Here is a 22,220-nt window from a genome sequence, read left to right as displayed (position 1 = left end):
TATTTTAATTGTTAGAGACAGGGTCTCACTCATTTGCACAGGCTGGAGTACAGTGGCGCCATCATAGAGCACTGCAGCCTCAACCTCCTGGGCTCAAGCGACCCTCTCATCTCAGCCTCCCTGGTATCTGGGACTACAGGTGTGCACCACCATGGCTGGCTATCCTTATATATAAATATAAATATATACATATATTTTCAGAGACAGGGTCTTGCTCTGTCACCCACGCTGGAGTGCAGTGGTGCAAACATGGCTCACTGCAGCCTCCACCTCCTGGACTTGAACAATCCTCTTGCCTCAGCCCCCAAGTAGCTGGGACTACAGGTGCACGCCACCACCCCCAGCTAATTTTTAATTTTTTTGTAGAGATGGGGTTTCACCATGTTGGCCAGGCTGGTCTCAAACTCCTGAGCTCAGGTAATCTGCCTGCTTTGGCTTCCCAAAGCGTTGAGATTACAGGTGTGAGCCACTGCACCTGGCCAATTTTAAATAAATGAGCATTTACTCACATAGAATCCTTGAATTATAAACCTGATGCCAACTTAGAGATCATCTGAGCCCACCAATATTGTTTTGGGGAGTTTTGAGAAAAACACCATGCCCAGGTCTGACTTCAGACAAACTGAATCAGAATCTCAAGGGATGGGACCAAGGGGCATTTTCCACTTTTAAAGCTCCACAAGTGATTCCAACATGCAGCCAGGATCAAGAAACAGCTCTAGTCTCATTATTTCATTTTACCAATAAAGATATAGAAGTTCAAACAGATGAAGTGACCTGCCTAAGGTCACACTGCCAGTAAGTGGTGTCTCACAACCAACTCCTCTGACTGCCAACCCAACGTTCTTTCCACTATGTTCTTTTTTCTGTTTCTTCTTATAGAAAGAACTTAGGGTTTTACTGAACATTAAAGTTATGCGATTTATAATTGAGAGAGAAGAGCTAGAGTCCAGGAAGTATTGGTGGGGCATCTTCAGAGGGCTCAACTCAATTGTGGGTTCTCTGAAGACTACTATGCCCAGGACATAGCTCCTGCCAAGTCTCATTGATGGCAGTCAAATGACATTTTGCTAAAGGCAATGACTAACACTGTATGTAGTGTTCATTAGTCTTGTGTTGGGTCACTTGTTCACAAATTAGTTTCACCTATGGTAGTAAACATTCATTGACAAATATTCTCACTTTCAGGAATTAATTACATTAAAGCAAACAATAGTGAGGCAGATCAATGGTTCTTAATATTTGAATTAGGGTAGGGGTTAGGGCAAGGAGTCACAGGTCCCACTGGAGAACTATTGAAAACTACAAACTTCCCCACAAAAATACACATACATAAATGTTGCATGTAATTTCTGAGGATTCACCGACACCTCTCCCATCCTGTCTAAACTCATACATAAACTCCAGATTAAAATCTCCTGGACTAGATGATTTTGAAGCTCTCTTTCAGTGTTTCTCAAAGTGTGGTCCATGGACCACAGAATCAGAATCACTTGGGGTGTTTGTTAAAGAAGAGATTCATAAGACTGCCACAGACCTACTGTTTCAGAATCTCTGGGGAATGAGGTACAGGAATTTGTATGTTAAAAAAAAAAAACCCAAAACCAGATGGTTCTTTTGGAAACTAACACTTGAGAATCAGTGCTTTATTCCAACTCGAGATTTTTAAATGCTTTCATCTGTTGAATATTTTAGGTTTTGTCTGTTCATCTATCAAGTATAGCAAATAGTATGCTTAGTATGAACTCATTAAAGAATATTTGTGTGTATGTACATAGGAAAAACATCTGGAAGTATAGATGTGTGTGTGTGTATATATGTATGTAAATATATATAATAATGTTAATAGTGGGAATACAGATGATCTCTATTTTTCCCCTTTATCTTTCTGTTTTATTTCTCTCATTATTTTTCTTCCTGTGTTTAAAAAAGATGCTTCTTGTTTCTGAGCTCAATTCCCCCACCTGAGAACAGGGTGATGTAACTAGGTGAATTTCAAGATCATGTCTTGTTCTGATGGTCCGTGACTCCATACTACCCTCTAGGTTCCCTCGTCCATCTCACAGCATGAACTGCATAGGTCACAACAGTGTTTGGAGAATAAGCATGTATTATTTGTGTATGTATTACGTTTGAGATGCCTAGCAACCATTTTTGTGCCCGCAAAATTCTTCTCTTCTTTGTCAAGGAGCCAAAACGGAAATAGTCTACTATCTACGGCCCTCAAAAGTTCCTCCTCTCTCCTTAGCCTTAGAAAATACCGTCCGCCATAGGCATGGGCAAAGACTTCATGACTAAAACACCAAAAGCAATTGCAACAAAAGTCAAAATTGACAAATGGGATCTAATTAAAAGAACTTCTGCACAGCAAAAGAAATTAGCATTAGCGTGAACAGGCAACCTGCAGAATGGGAGAAAATTTTTGCAATCTACCCATCTGACAAAGGTCTAATATCCAGAATCTACAAGGAACTTAAACAAGTTTACAAGAAAAAAACAACCCCATCAAAAAGTGGGCAAAGGATATGAACAGACACTTCTCAAAAAAAGACATTTATGCGGCCAACAAACATGAAAAAAGGCTCATTATCACTGATCATTAGAGAAATGCAAATCAAAACCACAATGAGATACCCTCTCATGCCAGTCAGAATGGCAATTATTAAAAAATCAGGAAACAATAGATGCTGGCGAGGCTGAGGAAAAATAGGAATGCTTTTACACTGTTGGTGGGAGTGTAAATTAGTTCAAGTATTGTGGCAGACAGTGTGGCGATTCCTCAAAAATCTAGAACCAGAAATACCATTTGACGCATGCACACGTATGTTTATTGCAGCACTATTTACAATAGCAAAGACTTGGAACCAACCCAAATGCCCATCAGTGATAGACTAGATAAAGAAAACGTGGCACATATATGTCATGGAATACTATGCAGCCATAAAAAAATGAGATGGTGTCCTTTGCAGGGACATGGATGAAGCTGGAAGCCATCATCCTCAGCAAACTAACACAGGAACAGAAAACCAAACACTGCATGTTCTCACTCATAAGTGGGAGTTAAACAATGAGAACACATGGACACAGGGAGGGGAACAACACACACGGGGGCCTGTCAAGGGGTGGGGGCCAAGGGGAGGGAGAGCATTGGGAGAAATACCTAATGCATGTGGGGCTTAAAACCTAGATGACGGGTTGATAGGTGCAGCAAACCACCATGGCACATGTATACCTATGTAACAAAGCTGCACATTCTGCATATGTATCCCAGAACTTAAAGTAAAATTAAAAAAAAAAGAAAGAAAGAAAAAGAAAAAGAAAATGCCGTCCGCGCACATCTCTTAGGAGCATAGGAAGGGCTGTGAACCAAAAAGCCAGGGCGTGGTCGCCCCGCCCACCGGCCTCTACATCACCACCCCTCTCGCCGCTTTCAAGCGCGGAGATTGGCTGTAAGCAAGAAAGAGCCCCGCCCCTAGTCTTATGACTCGCACTGAAGCGCCGATTCCTGGCTTTTGCAAGGCTGTGGTCGGTGGTCATCCGTGCTCTTGACCCAGGTCCAGCGAGCCTTTTCCCTGGTGTTGCAGCTGTTGTTGTACCGCCGCCGCCGCCGTCGCCGCCGCCTGCTCTGCGGGGTCATGGTGTGCTTCCGCCTCTTCCCGGTTCCGGGCTCAGGGCTCGTTCTGGTCTGCCTAGTCCTGGGTGAGTTGTCGGGCCCTCCCGATTAGTCTGTCCGCCTGGGCCCGGGGCGCCAGTTCAAAGGCTACAACCTGAAAGACTGGTCCGAGGGGGAGGGGGTTGAGAGGCTCAGCAGCTGACACTGGGCGGCGGCGGTTGGCCCGGGGAGGCGAGCGGTGACCTAGAGAAGGCCTGACCGACGGATGGCGGGGAAGAAGGGCCCAGGAGAGTAAGAAGGGGCCGGTAACGGGGGGTGGACGCCGAGGGAGTAGGCTAGGAGGAGTGAAGCGTGGAGAGGGTCAGGGTGGAAAGAGTAACTTGGGGAAAACACTGAGGAGTGAGCGTAGGAGGGTGGTACATGCAGATTTTGGGCGCCAGAGACAATTAGGAGAGTCTTGGTTTGCTGAGATCAGGGAAGAGTTTTGAAGATGGTGGAAAAACTATGGGGTGAGATAGGAAATTAAGAGAGGAGACCATGCCTGCCTGGAGTAGCTTGGGGGAAGTGTGCGGGTGGGGGACATATGGGACAGATAGGACAGTAGAGCCTGAGGGGCAGGGGCAGGGACAGGGTTGGGCATTTTGAAGGTTGGAATTTGAGGCTGTGAAGAAAGGGTGATTCAACAGATTCGGAATGATGCTGGGTTTGAGTTTGGTAGTCATAGTTTTAAGGGCGAAGGAACCTAAGGTAGCTGGGGCAATTTCCAGGAAAGAAAACTTGGACCCAACCTCTGGAGACTAAGGGGTTCAGTGGGAACTTTGATGGGGAGTGCACATCTGACTTGGAGGTATTGAGGATGTCAATTTTCTCCCAGTTTTGCTACTTCCTCCCAGCCAGACACTGACAAAAATATCCCCAGACGTTTCAGTTAGGAGGGCCTCCCAGATGTGAAGTTTTGGGGGTGGAGTTTGGTAGACTACCTCTTTGCCTTCAGAGTCTCTTGTTTTCTTTCTTCCCCATCACACAGCTAGCCTATTACCTCATATTTTGGGGGTGCAGGGAGCAGGCAGACAACTTGCTAAGGATTGGGTTGTTACCAGGGCCTAAGAATGGCTGGATGGGGCCGGGCGCGGTGGCTCACGCCTGTAATCCCAGCACTTTGGGAGGCCGAGGCGGGTGGATCACCTGAGGTCAGGAATTCGAGACCAGCCTGGCCAACATGGTGAAACCCCGTCTCTACTAAAAATACAAAAATTAGCCGGGCGTCGTGTCACATGCCTGTAATCCCAGCTGCTTGGGAGGCTGAGGAAGGAGAATCACTTGAACCCAGAAGGCGGAGGTTGCAATGAGCGGAGATTGTGCCATTGCACTCCAGCCTGGGCAACAAGAGTGAAACTGTCTCAAAAAATAAAAATAAATAAATCAATAAATAAATGGCTGGGTGAATGTTCGCTGATTGTGTTGTGCCCTAATAGGCAGTGGGTCCCTAACAACTTTAATGCCTAAAGGTGAACTTTGACTAGAGTGTCTCTTCCTGACTTTGATTCATGCTGTGCTTGTTGCCACCCACCTGTTCTTGCTATTTGTGACTTAATAAAATAACATAAAGAACAGACCCAGATGGGAGTGGGGAAGAAATAGACATATTAGGGGTCTGAGAAAGCAGTGAGAGGTATACATTTTGTAAATCACATTTCAGCAGAATAAAATCAACACTCTGGAATAGTGATTCTCAACCAGGGGACATTTGGCAACATCTGGAGACATTTTTGGTTGTCACAACTGGGGGATTGCTTTTAGCATCTAGTGGGTAGAGGCCAAGGATGCTGCTAAACACCCTAACTAAGCACAGGGCAGCCCCTGACAACAAAGAATTATCTTCCTGAAAATGTCAATGCTGCCAACATTGATAAATCCTGCTCGAAAACCATAGTATTGGAAGGGTTCTTGATTATCTAATTCAGTGACTCTCGAGGACCTTTTCATGGGTCTGTGAAATCAAAACTTCAGAATAATGTTAAGAAGGTATTTGTCCTTTTCGGCTGGGCACAGTGGCTCACACCTGTAATCCCAGCACTTTGGGAGCCTGAGGTGGGTGGATCACCTGAGATCAGGAGTTCAAGACCAGCCTGACCAACATGGTGAAACCCAGTCTCTACTAAAAACACAAAAATTAGCCGGGTGTCGTGGCACATGCCTGTAATCCCAGCTACTTGGGAGGCCGAAGGAGGAGAATCGCTTGAACCCAGGAGGCGGAGGTTGCGGTGAGCCAAGATTGCACCACTGCACTCCAGCCTGGGCAACAAGAGTGAAACTCTGTCTCAAAAAAAAAAAAAAAAAAAAAGTGTTTGTCCTTTGTCCTTTTCACTCACATCCTCTCACCAGTGTACAGCAGAGTTTTCCAGTGGCTACATAACATGTGATGACCTCACCACTCTGATGTTCTTATATTTTATTCATTTTTCAGTTTTAATTTCTAATACTGTAAATACCAATACATATGACTCACATAAACCTCTGTGAAGTCCTCAGTGGATAAGAAAGTAAGGGGGTCCTGACACCAAAACGTTTGGGAATCCCTGATGTAGTCCCAACTGTTGACAGCGTGCAGGAAACTCTTCTGTAGCACTTTTGAAAGGCGGCCTTGAGGCAGGCTTTGCTTGAATACTTAATTCGAAGCCTTAACTGTACCTTGGAGCACTTACTGAGGGCCAACTGACCCTAAGAAAGGATTGTTTACAATGGAAAGTACCTTATCAGTGACTAGAACACATCTGACCAAGGCATCTGTTAATCAGTAGTTCCCTGCCAATTGAATCTCTGCACAAATACAACACTGTTATTGTTTTGGGAAAGTGAAAAAAATAATAGTTGTCCTATTTGTTGGCTTTCATGTCATTAAATTTTTTTTTTGTTTTTTAATGAAAGCTTTTTTGTTTTGTTTTTACAAAAGCAATGCTTACTCATTGCAGAAAATAAACATGTAAAAAGAAGCACATAAAAGAACCCATCAGCTCATCTGCTAGTTTGCCATTTATTGATCAGGACTAACTAGATTCTTCCTCTTGGAAAATTTCCAAGATTGCCTCCAAGTTCAGAGCAGGATTTGGAAAAGTAAATATTAATAATATACCTAGATCTGATTTTTAAGAGGTTCCAGGATGAAATAGAAACCATTTTTCTATACAGCTGCATTTTCTGATGGCTCTTGGTTCAGTGTGGAGCCCAAAGTCCTCCCATATAGCTTTTTCTCTCAAGAATTTAGCAGTTGCTTGGTGGGTTTTGCGCAAGTTATTTTTCTATATCAAAATGGATACCAATAATAGGTTTTTGAAAACTCAGTAAATATTTGTAAAGTACCTACTATGTAGCTAGATCAATAAATATTTGTAAAGTACCTACTATGTAGCTAGAACTGTGCCTGGGTACTGTACAGAGTGCCAGTGAAGGAGGACCTGTCCTAAATTTATAGTCTTATTAGCATTAGTGCTCTAGCTGTGCCAGTTTGACTTTGTAACTTTATAACTCTATCCCAGCTTCACCCGTAACCTTTTTAAAACAGCGGCTTTAGAGTAAGTACAGAAAAGGATTCTTAGAGGCTATATATTGGTCTTTTTCATAGAAATTAAATTATGCTGGTGTTTATTTGGATGAATTGTAACTGACCAGATAACTTTCCGAAGAGAAGCTATATGATTTAGAGGTGTTATAAAGTGGATAGTGGGTGAAAATCCTTTCTTTATATAATTGCCTAATTATGGTCCTTTTGTGACATCATAGATTTCAGGATTCTTCTGTGGTTATTGATTCTTATAACTAGCTTGACTTCTGTTTTTTTGTTTTTTTTTTTTTTTTTTTAGGGTTCAGAATGGTTTTTTTTTTAGGTTTGTCTTTTCTGGGTGGGAAAAACCTCACAGAAATATTCTTAGTGTACGTCACTGGTAGGAGCCTCTCCCTTCCACACATGTTTACTGAATGCCTATTGTGTCCCAGCCACTATATTAGGTGAAAGGGACAGAGGAATGGATAAGACAGATGAGGTTCCTGCTCTCCTGGAGCTTACATTTTAGTGGGAGAAGAAAGCTCAACAGATAAATAGTATAATGTCAGATAGTGATAAACACTATGAAGAGGCCGGGCGTGGTGGCTCACGCCTGTAATCCCAGCACTTTGGGAGGTCAAGGCGGGCAAATCACCTGAGGTCAGGAGTTCGAGACCAGCCTAGCCAACATGGTGAAACTCCATCTCTACTAAAAATACAAAAATTAGTTGGGCATGGTGGCCGGCACCTGTAGTCCCAGCTACTCGGGAGGCTGAGGCAGGAGAATTGCTTGAATCTAGGAGGTGGAAGTTGCAGTGAGCCGAGATCATGCCACAGTCCTCGAGCCTGGGGGACAAGAGCAAAACTCTGTCTCAAAACAAAACAAAACAAAAACACTATGAAGAAAATTACACAGGTATTGAGAAAGGAGAATGAGTAGATGATAGGAATGGGTGATGATGGATGATCCTTCTTTATATTATGTGGTCAGAGGGCCTTCCATTATTGGGTGACATTTGGGCAGAGACCTGGGTGTTGGCAGGAGGCCAGCCATGTGACCATCTGGGGAAATGGGAATAAATCTTATCATTTGCAAAATCTTAGGTTACTAGCCTATTCTCCACTCTTTTTTGTTTCCTCCTAGTTTTAGTCAAGTCTCTCCTATGGTAGCAGTCTCCTAAGAGCAGCGACTATCTTATGTACTGTTACTTCCCATTGCCTACCTAGCATAGGGTCTGGTACATGGTTAACCCTTAGTGAATTTTTGTTGAAGATATTCATTGGTGGGCACTAGGGATATGGTGGTAAACTAGACTCATTTAGTTTCCTTTTTCTTCTATGAATTTTAAATGATGTTTTGCAGGAAGTTCTTTTGGATTGAAAACTTCAAGATCAGTGCTAAGCAGTACGGATAATTATACAGTAACTTACTAACGTATAATCCCATATAATAATGCTCGTCTCTTACTTGTACTCCTTCAGATATACCTCCATAGTCTTGAAGGGGGTAATATGGAGAATTAGGAGTTCCTTGGTGAGGAGAGTTAGGTTTTCACAAAGTTAGGCTTTCTCTGAGAGAAAACAAGCACTAAGATTTTTCTATAGGCTTAACACATTTCATTTAACTGATAACTTTGATTTCGAGGTTCTGCCAAATTATTCTAGTTATAATAGAGATACTGTAAAGGACTGAAAAATTCTGAACCCTAAAAAAAAACAAAAACAAAAAAACCAAAAAACAGAAGTCAAGCTAGAAGATAAGAAAGGACAGGCTTGTCGTTAGTTTGTTAGTCATTGATTATCACATCTGATAGGGTTATGGATGTTCAAATATGTCCCAAATACCAGATTAGTTTGTTAGTCATTGATTATCGTATCTGATAGGGTTATAGATATTCAAATATGTCCCAAATATCAGATTATCACATCTGATAGGGTTATAGATACTCAAATATGTCCCAAAAGAACAGCGTTCTTCTATCTTTGGGTAGATTTTGTCTGTAACCAAGGATTATTTCGCAGCACTGGAGCTGATTTAAATGACCCTTGATGCAGGAAGGCTGCTCTTCTTTCTGTAGTGCAAAAGCATTCTGATCATAGTTTCTTATTAAAGTGATCAGAGATCGCCTCAGACCCAAAAGTATACTTTATAAGTACTTGTCGGTATCCTGCTGTGCATTGTGAAAGAATTCTGGAGGTGTGCCAAACACTGCTCAACAATAAGCACTTTCCATTAGTTGAGTAGTGTTGAATCTTGTTTCCTTACCCACTCTCTGACCTTAACAAATTAAGTCATTTTATAGCTTAAAAACATATTTTTATTAACTTTTAATACTCTTTTTCATGTGTTCAACATTCTTACTTTAAAATCATATTGCTTTTCTGCTTTAAGAAACTTACCAAAAAGCAGGAGTATAAAGTAACTGAATGCAATGAGTGTGCCTATTATTAGGAATTATAAAGGAGAAACAGTTAATCTGACTTAAACTTGTAGGAAAACCATCACTCTGAATAGAAAACAAAGATAAATAGGTACTGTATGCCTCTGTGTCCTGTGTTTTAAAAAGACCTTTTGCTCAACATCATTCTAAATTCATGAGTTTGAGGACAAGAGTCCAGAATTTAATATGGTGAAAGTAAACATAAGGCTAAAACTTGGGAAGGTTCCCTTTAGGTGCTGTGTTTACTAAAAAGGAGACTTGTAAATTGGTATCTAACTTGTTTGGCAAATTTCTTTTAGCTCTGAAGGGTTTATATGCTTTCAAAGAACCTATTGCAGAAATACGCATTATAATTCTAAACAAGGGTAACTTGCCCAAAGTCTCACAGCTAGGAAGTTGGACTGCCAGATTTGAATTCTAGCTCTTCCACTCCAGGAATGGGGACTCTTAATCACTTCATTATATAATCAATCCACTATATCTTGGATCATTGTTTCGTTTCTTTTTATTGGTTTTGTTTTATTGCTAATGTTATGTTCTTCCCCCACCCCTAGTTTTGTGTGTTTATATGTTTTCAGCTATACTTTGGGTCAAATAGACTTGCAAAAACCTAGCCACTTTTTGCAGTGTCATACACTTGGGGAAGTAAGGTCTGTGTTCTCTGTGAGAGGTTTTGTTTGTTTGTTTTTTTTTTTTTTGGACAGAGTCTTGTTCCATTCCCCCGGCTGGAGTGCAGTGGAGTGATCTTGGCTCACTGCAACCTCTGCCTCATGGGCTCAAGCGATCCTCCCACATCAGCCTCCCAAGTAGCTGAGACCACAGGCATGCACCATCACACCCGGCTATTCTTTTGTATTTTTAGTACAGATGGGGTCTTGCCATGTTGCCCAGGCTGGTCTTGAGCTCTTGAGCTCAAGTGATCTGACCCCCTTGGCCTCCCAAAGTGCTAGGATTACAGGTGTGAGCTACTGCCCGGCCAAGGTCTGCATTCTAAAAGAATTTACAAATGACCTTTTTGGAAAACAGGATTGAGAGGATATTTGACTTTGAGAACGTTGATTTTGAGGCATACCTTTTTCTTTTATTTAGAGAATAAACTCTCAGCTCTAAAATTACACACTCTAGAATATATTCATCTATGGTTTTTTAATGTCATAAAGCCTTTTAAAAATTGGGTATTGTAAAATCAAACACAGCAGTAAGGATGGAAATTGCTTGCTAGATACTTTTTAACAAAGTGTAAATATTTCAACTGTAAACTTACCTTTTGAGAAAAGCTCTGTTCCTAGCTTGAAATCCATGTCAAAATTTATTGAGGTGAAACCCAACATGGGGTTTGAGGGAATATCCAGAAGACTGATATGTTCAAGATTTGGAAGAGCTAAAGGACTGGCCTCTCTGTAATTAGATTAAGCTATGTTTTGGGTCCCTATTGTAGTGTGTTTTCACCTTGATATAATTAATCAGTATTTATTGAAAATCTAATATGCATTCAGCACTACTTGGAATGATAGGAGATAGAGGAAAAGTAATACACATGGTGTCCCCTACTGTGACACCAATGATAGATGACATTCATATAAAAGACACACTGCTAGGGGTTGTGGCATAGATCAGATCATCTGATCAAGGGAGTATACTGGAATTCAAATGAGTGACAGAAATGTTATCTAAAGGGAATCTTGAATCTATCCATATGTATCATTCATTCACAGACTTGGTACTTTTTTTATTAGTAACCAATTACTTACTGTATACTATAATTTACCATGGCACACCAGTTTGTTGTGAAGTGACAGTTGAAAACTGCTGTGTTGGAGCTTATGACAGTAGGAGGGACAGGATTTACTGCTATAAAATAACTGAATAATTCAGGACAATATAAAATATACTGAAATGGGATATGCATTATTACTGCTCTTTGAGGGCTTTTATAGTCAGGGAAAGCTTTGTGGAGAAAATGGCTACTGAAAAAACAGATAGCATATCAGCCCAGGTTCTTAATTGCAAGGAAGAGAAATACAGTCTGATTGATTTTAAGCAGAAAAGGATGTATTAAAAAGAACTGGGATATAATGCATACCCTTTGGCCCCACAGTTTCATTCCTAGATATACAGCCAACATACACACATACATGTGTTTACTAATATGTGCAAGAATGTTTGCAGCAGTGTTTATAATAGAATCAAACTGGAAGCTATCTAAATGCCCATTAGAAGTAGCATAGATAAGTAGTTTTTTTTTGGGTTTTTTTTTGAGACAGAGTTTCATTCTTGTTGCCCAGGCTGGTGGAGTGCACTGGTGTGATCTTGGCTCACTGCAACCTCTGCCTCCCGGGTTCAAGCGATTCTCCTGTATCAGCCTCCTGAGTAGCTGAGATTACAGGCATGTGCCACCATGCCCAGCTAATTTTTATATTTTCAGTAGAGGCGGGATTTGGCCATGGTGGCCAGGCTGGTCTCGAACTCCTGGCCTCAAGTGATCCGCCCTCCTCGGCCTCCCAAAGTGCTGGGATTACAGGTGTGAGCCACCCTACCTGGCCTGTATTCACCTGATCATAGAAGGTTATACAGCAGTGAGCACAGACTGCAATTTTGCATAACATGGGTGAATCTCACTAAACCTAAAATTGAGGAAAGAAAGCAGACACAAAAGAGAGCATAGTGAATGATTTTATTTATATCAAGTTGAAAAATGGATAAAATTAATCTATAGTGTTAGAAATCAGGATAATGGTTACCCTTGGGAAGGGAATAGTAACCCTTACGAAGGGAAAGGGAAATAAGGAGGGCTTTGGCAGTGTAGTTGACCCTAAAACAACACAAGTTTGAACTGTGTGTGGATCTACTTATACATGAGTTTTATTTCACCTCTACCACCCTTAAGACAGCAAGACCAACCCCTCCTCTTCCTCCTCCTCCTTATGATTTTTTTTTTTTTAGGGACGGAGTCTGTATCTGTTGCCCAGGCTGGAGTGCAGTGGCACAATCTCAGCTCACTGCAACCTCCACCTCACAGGTTCAAGCGATTCTCCTGCCTCAGCCTCCCAAGTAGCTAGGATTGTAGGTGCCCACCACCAAGCCCAGCAAATTTTTAGTGGAGATGGGATTTCATCATGTTGGCCAGGCTGGTCTCGAACTCCTGACCTCAAGTGATCCGCCTGCCTCAGCCTCCCAAAGTGCTGGGATTATAGGTGCGAGCCACCGTGCCCAGCCCTCCTTATGATTTTCTTAACATTTTCTTTTCTGTACCTTTATTTTCAAAACATAGTATGTAATACATATATAACATGCAAAATATGTGTGAATCGACTGTTTATGTTGTTGGTAATGCTTCCAGTCAACGGTAGGATATTAGTAGTTAAGTTTTGGGGGAGTCAAAAATAATATGCAGATTTTCAACTGTGCAGTGGGTCAGCACCTGTTCTGTTAATGTTCTGTTTCTTAACACAAGTGGTTTTGATTTGTGAAATTATTTGAGCTATAGACTTAATGTTATGTGCACTTTTCCCTTACATCTGTTATACTGTGCCTGCTTCTGTACATATGTTACATATCAAATGTTTATTAAAGGGATATATTGGGTAACTCAGAATTTCTGGTGCTCCTGGCTATATATACCAAATCCCAGTTCAGGATTCAACAACCCAGATCATGCCGCTGAACTGCACTACCACTGCCAAGTGTGAAACTGAAGCTTGCTGTGCTGGCCTTGTTGCCTGGGAGCTTGATCCTGCTTCTGCTACTCCACACCTGCCTCCCTCCCTGTTCCATTCCTGGCTCCATTTGCAGCCCTCCTTTCAAAGTGTGGGGTGGATACTTTTGTTAGGCAGAGCCTAGCACGAGTGGTCCTCCTTACGGCAAGGGAGTCTGGGAAAGCAAGTATCCAGTGTTTTCAGCTTTTATAGTGGGTGGTGATTTCTGCCAGAAATTGTAACAAGGGGACAAGGGGTGTTTCAGATTTGGGGCAGCCAAAAAGCGAGGAAAATCCATCTTTGAGGTGAGCATTTAGGCCAATAGAAGAAAGTAGATTTCAAGTGTTAGGAACAATAGAAGCCCAGGGTAGAGGTTGAATAGAGTATGGCATTTTTGAGCCCAGTGGAAACAAGTTTAACTGGATTAAAGGGTGTGATCTGGGGAAATAGTTTGAGAAAAGTTGAAGGAATAGGATGGGACAAGATTAAAGATTACTTTGAAAGTCAGGCAGAGGAATTTAAATTTCATATGGGAATGTTGGAGCCACTAAAAGTTTTTGAACAAGATAGTATCCTAAAAGGAAATGGTACTTAAGGATTGTTAATCTGGCAGCACTTCTAGGAGTATCTAGGCATTTTCTGTCATAATTTAGGTGTGGGGTGATAGATTGGGAGTAGAAATAAAAGGCAAAGATTGTATTTAAGAGAAGATTTGAAGGAAAAAAATCAATAGGACTTCTTGAAGAGAAAGAAGTAGACGCTATTTCTGAAACTGAGCTCGAGTGACTGGTCCCACTCTTCATTTAGAGCTAGCAAAGCTGAGGAGGGACCCAGTTTGGAGGAAGCAGAAGAATGAATTTTAGTTTGGGAATTGCTGAGTTTGAGGTGAGAGATATGGAGTAAAAGTGGTCCCTGTGCAGTTAGAGTTGGAGACCAAGAAGTGGAAAGAATTGCACTCCCAGGCAGAAAGGCTGTGAAGGGAATGGAACAGAGTGTGCCAGAATCTTCGGGGTGTTTCTCAGCTCTTGTTTACGGGCCACCAGTTATACTATCTTGAATTTGATTTTAAGTGATACGTTTGAACCACAACCTCTACCTTCTGTTTCATAAAACGTCAGTTCTCACACCCTAAGACACATTAATGCTATTACTATTTTACATGGTCTTCTTCCTGTTATTCTAACATATTTGGAAAGAAAATGATTAATACATGTGAGGCTTTTCTTGGTTATTTTCAATACTTTTGAATGCTTTGAATACAAGGAGAATAATATACTAAAGCTAGAGACCTTAAACAAGACTGAGAAAAGACTGCATATAAAAAGCAAACCTCCAGTTCATTAAAATTGTAAGTTGGAGCTCTTGGCTCCACGGCAGGGAGCCTTGGATCGGTAAGTATGACAGCTCCCTTCCGTATTGTGCTTAGAAAAGAATGATCATAAAACCTACTTAGGCCTCACAAGGTCTTTTTGAGCCTTAGCCAATGCATTTAGTCACTGTCAGTAACCACAAGCTTTAGTATAATATTCTGGCTTGCAAAGCAGCCAGATCTCCAGAGCATGATGATAGGCTCTTCTATACAACTTGAAAGCTGTTGCTGAGGCACACCTTCTTGATATTCCTCTTAGCACTTTTCTCTAGTCTATAGCAAGTCTGTACCTGTAGATGACAGTGGATTGCTCAGATATTATTAAAGAGTATGCAAGTATCTTAACAGGAAACAGCTTACCCTTTGGGTAATGTGTGATACAGTGAAGAAAATCCCTTAAATAGTTGCCCAATATTTATGCTGCTGGCATGTTTGCTGGGATATTTTTTCTCCTCTGAATTAGTATTTTTAGTCCTTGGGCTCTTCAGTTTAATAGATAATGTTTCTATGTTTAAGTGTGGAAGATCAACCATGTTAGCTGAAAAGTTCCAAGGCTTTTCTGTCTCTGTAACATTTCTCTGCCTAAAGAGGTAGCAGGTTGAAAATTTAGGAGATAACTTTGCGTCAAAAAATTCATCAGCCTTTCTATCAATTAGATTTTAAAGGGAAACAGTGATGAACTTTGCATTTATCAGAATTCATGTTTTTCTTATGGATTTAACAGCCCTTTGCAACTCTGCTTCCTTGGTTACATGATACTCAGAAAGAGTATCTGATCACCTCAGAATAAAATCATTTGGGAAGACATCTGTGTGTCATAGGTTATGTAGCTTGCAACAGGATTTAAAGCAAAAAGATGATAGAATATCAGATCTATCATTATTTTTGCAGTGAATGTTTCACCAGCTGGTTTGAGAGAAGTTTTACACCCCTACCAGGCTTCCTCTTACCTCATTTACCGCAAAAATCGCAAGTCCTAACAAGCAAACTGCAATTGCCTAAAACAAAACTAGTAAGGTATAAATGCATGTGGAAATGATTATTTGAAGGCAAAAGGCAAATAAATGTCACCAGTCTGAGCCATGACCTAAGCATCCTAGGTCTAGTAACCATTCTTTTGGTAAGGGATAATGCCAACTTTTTTATCAATAGGATTCTGTTAAAAATACAAAGAAAAACAGTCAGCAGGATACTATATATATATACATACACGTATGTATATACACATACGTGTATGTATATATATGTATATATGTGTATATATAGATATAAAATACTTTTGTTTCATTTTAGAGCTGGTTGAACTTCAGTAGTGGATAGAGCTTGTTTTTAATTTATATAATTTTTGTAGTACAATTTTAAAATCTTATTTTTTAAAATAAATCCAGGAGCTGTGCAGTCTTATGCATTGGAACTTAATTTGACAGATTCAGAAAAAGCCACTTGCCTTTATGCAAAATGGCAGATGAATTTCACAGTACGCTATGAAACTACAAATAAAACTTATGTAAGTATATATTTTAATTTTTCTTTGAGTTTTATAGTAGGAATTTAATTGACTTTATCCTTTAGATACATGTATACAAATGAAATTCCACGTTGACTGACTTAATGCTGAAACTCTGGGATTTCTTTTTTAGCATACACACTCGGAAGTTATTCTGTTTAGTGTTAGAATGAATATTTCTTCTGATTCATTGGTTCTTGGGAGTTTTTGTAGGACTTGATTAAGGGCAAATGATCTGAAGACGACTATATGGTGTTCAGGTCTAACTATTTCTGTAAAGTGTTTAAAATGTACTAGCACCAAAGCTTGCCCTTTTAAAAAGTAGCTTCCCATCTGGGCGTGGTGGCTCATGCCTGTGATCCCAGCATTTTGGTAGGCCAAAGCAGGAGGATTGCTTGATCCCAGCCCGAGCAGCATAGTGAGACCTCATCTCTACAAAAAGCTTTTAAAAATTAGCCAGGCATGGTGGCACACACATGTACCTCCAGCCACTTGCTGGGCCGAGGCGGGAGGATTGCTTGAGCTCAGGAGGTTGAGTCTGCAGTGAGCCATGATTATGCTACTGCACTCCAGCCTGGGCAACAGAGCGAGACTCTATCTCAAAAAAAAAAAAATCTCTTGCTTAGGTTGGTACAAAAGTAATTGCCATTAAAGGAACAAACCACAATTACCTTTGCACCAACCTAAGTAAGCGATTTTTTTTTTGGCACAAACTGCAATTACTTTTGCACCAACCTAACACTAAAATCTCCCCCTTTTTGACATCTCCTCTTAATTCCTTTGCCTTATTTTCTTTTTGTTAAGGTCCTCACTACTTACAACCTAATTTTTAAAAAAACCAGTTTAAGAACAGCAGCTCAAGCCAATTTTCCTTTTCTCTTTAGACATACACGAATTTATCCAGAGGAGTGGTATGTAGCTGAAGAATCAGGGACTGGTTTACACAGCAAACCAGGCAAAGGGCTACCTGGCCACGGAGAATGTATGATTTAGGCTGAAGTGGCATGCCCTACATAAATGCTTGGTGTTCCTTGCTGCCTGTTCGTTTCTCACCCCCAAACTTCTATTTCTTTTAGAAAACTGTAACCATTTCAGACCGTGGCACTGTGACATATAATGGAAGCATTTGTGGGGATGATCAGAATGGTCCCAAAATAGCAGTGCAGTTTGGACCTGGCTTTTCCTGGACTGCGAATTTTACCAAGGCGGCATCTACTTATTCAATTGACAGCATCTCATTTTCCTACAACACTGGTGATAACACAACATTTCCTGATGCTGAAGATAAAGGTAACCTTAAGAATGGATTTGTGTTATGTTCTCTTGCTTTTTATTAATGATAAAAATGTAAACAATTTAAAAACTGTTATGAATGTCTGTCTTCCTAACTAGCATGGAAACTTCATGTCTTTATACCCCTCCCACTGACTCCATGCATAGCACATATGATACCATCCAACATACTGATGATATTTGCTGTCATTGCTTGAGTGACTTACTGTATACCAGGTATTATCCTAGGTGTGTTACCTGCAGCATCCCTCTTAACAGCAACCCTGGGAAGTAGATGTTGTTTCATTTTTACAGGTAAAGGAAATGAGGCTTGATAAGATTAAATGACTTTTCCAAACATCACACAATCTAGTAAGTGGGCGAGCTGGTGTTTGAAGCAGTCTATTGACCTGCAGAATTCATATACTTAACTATTATTGATTTCATTCAGTAGTGTGCATGAAACAAAGGTTTGATGAATGAGAAAATGCTTTACTCATAGCTACTTTATTTTCAAGATTGGGGCAGGGGGGATCTCACTATGTTGCCTAGGCTGGTTTTGAACTCCTGGGTTCAAGCGATCCTCGTGCCTCACAGCCTCCTGAATAGCTGGGACTACAGGCATGCACCACTGCGCCTGGCTACTAATAGCTATTTTAAATGTGTAAAAGTTAAGTAACCTGAGACTAGGAGAAATGCCTCTTGTTCAAATCTTTTTATCATTTAGGTTGGATTTTGATTGAAAAGTAAATGATGATTAGTTAAAGGTGTAGTAGTCCCTCATTACACTCAGGGGGTATCATTCTAAGATCTCCAGTAGATGCCTAAAACTGCAGTTAGTACTGAACCCTATACAGGAAATGCGATGTTTTTTCGATCTGATAACCGAGATGGCTACTAAGTGACTAACGGATGGATAGTGTAGACAACGTTGATATACTGGACAAAGGGATGATTCATGTTCCTGGTTGCGCAGAGCAGGACAGCAAGAGATTTAATCATGCTACTCAGAATGGCGTACATTTTAAAACATATGAATTGATTACTTTTGGAATTCTCCATTGAATATTTTCAGAGCTCAATTGACCATGGGTAACTGAAACCGGGGAAAGCAAACACCGTGGATAAAGGGAGACTAAAGTCAACATTTGCTGTTATTTTAAGACAGTTTCAGGTCAAAGTGAACTTGGGAAGCATTGGCAGGTCATTCTAGTAATTCCCAGAACTGAAATGCATGTTAAAATATTTTGAAGATATAGAGTGTAGAGATTTTATTTTATTTTATTTTTTTGAGCTGGAGTCTCGCTCTGTCACCCAGGCTGGAGTGCAGTGGCCTGATCTCCGCTCACTGCAACGTCCGCCTCCCAGGTTCAAGCAATTCTCCTGCCTCAGCCTCCTGAGTAACTGAGATTACAGGTGCGTGCCACCACGCCCAGCTAATCTTTGTATTTTTAGTAGAGACAAAAATACAATGTTGGCCAGGATGGTCTCGAAATCCTGACCTCATGATCCACCCACCTCAGCCTCCCAAAGTGCTAGGATTACAGGCGTGAGCCACCGCACCCGGTCAAGATTTTAATTTTGTTAGGGATATAATTCTCTTCTTTCTCCCCCTGCCCATTGAGATTGGGTTAATGTGGTATTTGTAGTAGCTTAGCTCTTTGCAGATAGTGTTTCATTCTGATCCCAGAAACACAGGTAGATGGGCCTTAGTTGCCTAGACCTGGGGATTAATAACTCATTTGGACTTAAGGTTGTCAAAAGATCCTGTTCGAAAGAACCAGAAGTAAATAAGCTCATGTAAAACTTGGGAGGTATTGCAGAATGAGACTTGGAAATCAAATCCTAGTGCTCTTTTTACTAATCTCTTAGTTTGAGAGTATAACTAAAGCAAATGGTTATTGGCTCTCTTATCAGTTTATCTTTGTGCCCTGTTTTGCCTTTCAGAGCTAGTATAAGATATGCCCCCTCACTTTCAAGTAGCCTAAGAATGAGCTGGGAAGACAAAGCTAAATGCTATTCCTGAGTTACATGGAAAAATTGGAAAACATCGAGCTCAGTCTGATTTTGTTGTTGTTGTTTGCGTTTTTGTTTGAGGGAGTAGAGTGTTCATCTCTTCTGACAGTGTGAGGAAAACTTTAGACTCTCTCTCAAGAAAGAAAAAGTACACAGTAAACTTTGCATATGGAACATAGTCCCTGAACCCATATGTAGATCCCTGTGGTTAAGAGTGCCTGATTTAGGTCGAGAATGGTAGCTCATGCCTGTAATCCCAGCACTTTGGGTGGCCAAGGCAGGCTGATCACTTGAGCCAGGGAGTTCAAGACTAGCCTGGGCGACATATTAAGACTTTGTCTCTACAAAAAAAAAAAAAAAAAAAGCCAGGTGTGGTGGCGTGTGCCTGTGGTCCCAGCTACCTGGGTGGCTGGGGTGGAGGATCGCTTGAGCCCAGGAGGTTGAGGCTCCAGTGAGCTGTGATCGCACCACTACACTCAGCCTGTGTGACAGAGAGAGACCCTGTCTCAAAAAAAAAAAAAGACTGGCTGATTTAAAAGTGTTCCCGTGTTCCCACAAGTGGTGGATAAAGGAGTGATAAAGGAAGGCTCAGTGTGTGTTAGAGTAGTGAGAAAGCTTGGTAGAGAAGTAGGACCTGAGCTGAAACTCAGCTAATGGTAGAATTTGAGTAAGCGGAGGATTTTGAGCAGGATGTTTCCAGCAGGGGGAAGCATAGCATATGCGGCAGTAATTGGAGAGCTGCCTGATTAAATCAGAGGCTGTGTGTGTAGCAGAAGGAAAATAAAGTTGGCTAAATGCAGTGGGCCTAAATTATAGGGGGCCTTGGAAGCCAAGGAAAGACATTTAGCTTGATGGGGTAGGCACTGGGGAATCATCTTAGGTTTTTAAAGCAGGAGAATGATATAACAAAAGCAGAGACAGTAGCTTATAAAGAATATTCTGCAGGATTAGTTGAGAAGTGAGGAGGCTACAGGCAGAGATGCCGGCTTAAGAAGCTGTTATAGTAATCAAGGGCTGATGTAATAAATGCCTGGACTACGGGGGCAGCAGTTGTTAGCAGTTATTAGGAGGAGGTGTTTAATCTGACATATTTGGATAGAAAAACTATGGACCCTGAAATGTTAACACTTCTCTCTTTCCCCTTTTATTTAAAACAAAGGGAAGATTACTGTTTAAATTACTACCTTCTATATAATAATATTTGAAACTATTTGGAATGTTAAATGGCTTCCTGAAATGGACTATTGATAATTGTTTTTGATATAGTTCAGTGTTTCAAGAATACTAATTTATGGCCGGGCACAGTGGCTCATGCCTGTAATCCCAGCACTTTGGGAGGCTGAGGCTGGTGGATCATTTGAGGTCAGGAGATTGAGACCAGCCTGGCCAACATGGTGAAACCCTGTCTCTACTAAAAATACAAAAATTAGCTGGGTGGTAGTGGTGCGTGCCTGTAATCCCAGCTACTCGGGAGGCTAAAGCAGGAGAATCGCTTGAACCTGGGAGGCGGAGGCTGCGGTGAGCCAAGATTACGCCACTGCACTCTAGCCTGGGCGACAGAGGGACACCCTTCCCTACCCCATCCAACAACAAAAAAAATACTAATTTAGGCCAGGTGCAGTGACTCAACGCCTGTAATCCCAACACTTTGGAAGGCCAGGCACATCACTTGAGCTCAGGAGTGTGAGACTAGCCTGGGCAACATAGCGACATTCTGTCTCAAAAAATAAAAATAAAAAACTACTAATTTATTTTTAGGCATCTGATAATTGAAGTAACACTGAAGCTGCTTTTTTCTTTTTTAAATTTTTTTCATGATTAAAATATAGAAATGTACTGGCCAGGTGTGGTGGCTCGTGCCTGTAATCCCAGCACTTTGGGAGGCCGAGGCAGGCAGATCACCTGAGGTCAGAAGTTCGAGACCAACGTGGTGAAACCCCATCTCTACTAAAAATACGAAAATTAGCTGGGCGTGGTGGCACGCACCTGTAATTCCAGCTACTTGGGAGGTTGAGGCATGAGAATCATTTGAACCTAGGAGGTGGAGGTTGCAGTGAGCTTGTATCATGCCACTGCACTCCAACCTGGGCAACAGAGCAAGACTCCATCTCAAAAAAAAATTATATATATATATATAAGTTACATATATAATAAGGGTTTTTAAAAAGGCTCTACATATACATATATATAAAGATTATATATCTATAAAGATTATGTATGTATACAGAGAATAATATAGCAGACCCATATGTACCCATTATCCAGAATTAATAAATGCTGTTTTTTTAATGTTTGTGTCACTTTTTGATTAAAAAGATAAAACGTTGATGATACAGTGGATATTTCCTTTGTCTTCACTCCCCAGACCCATTTTCCTCCTTGCCTGCTAAGAGGCAAACACTTTCACGAATTTGGGGTATAACCTTCCTGTCTTTATGTTTGTTTTTTACTATATAAGTACATGTTCATAAACAATACATAGTTTAAAAAAAGCTATTCATAGTATAATTCCAATATGTCTGCAAGTTGTTTTTTCACTGACTTATTTTTGGAGTCGGTCTATATACAGCCAGTCACATATCTATTCATTTTTGTTAACGGTGAGAAGCAATTCTGGGAAAAATGTTCTAGTTCATTTGTTTTTTGTTTTGTTTTGTTTTGTTTTTTAATTCCTATGGCCATTAGGGGGTGCCAAGGCAGCATTATGTGGCTGCTTGCTACATGATGGAGAGGCACAGAAGGCAGCCTATATTAAGGACCTTGGAT

General features: G+C 41.0%; 1 protein-coding gene across 3 annotated transcripts in view; it reads left to right on the top strand.

The window, feature by feature from the left end:
• Window positions 1-3,434: 3,434 nt before the first annotated feature.
• Window positions 3,435-22,220, top strand: part of LAMP2 (lysosomal associated membrane protein 2) — a 43,248-nt gene continuing 24,462 nt past the window's right edge. The window contains exons 1-3 of one of the 3 annotated variants that reach the window (XM_055269393.2): window positions 3,435-3,699; window positions 16,048-16,166; window positions 17,243-17,456. In XM_055269393.2, coding sequence (XP_055125368.1) covers window positions 3,636-3,699; window positions 16,048-16,166; window positions 17,243-17,456 — 397 coding nt within the window. In that variant the 5' untranslated portion in view covers window positions 3,435-3,635. The remainder of the gene's footprint in view (window positions 3,700-16,047; window positions 16,167-17,242; window positions 17,457-22,220) is intronic. The other 2 variants (XM_055269392.2, XM_055269391.1) reach the window with 2 other exon arrangements.

Source organism: Symphalangus syndactylus, chromosome X (assembly GCF_028878055.3).
Source record: "Symphalangus syndactylus isolate Jambi chromosome X, NHGRI_mSymSyn1-v2.1_pri, whole genome shotgun sequence".
In the NCBI taxonomy this organism is placed as follows: Eukaryota; Metazoa; Chordata; class Mammalia; order Primates; family Hylobatidae; genus Symphalangus; species Symphalangus syndactylus.
This window is presented reverse-complemented; position numbering and strand designations above follow the sequence as displayed.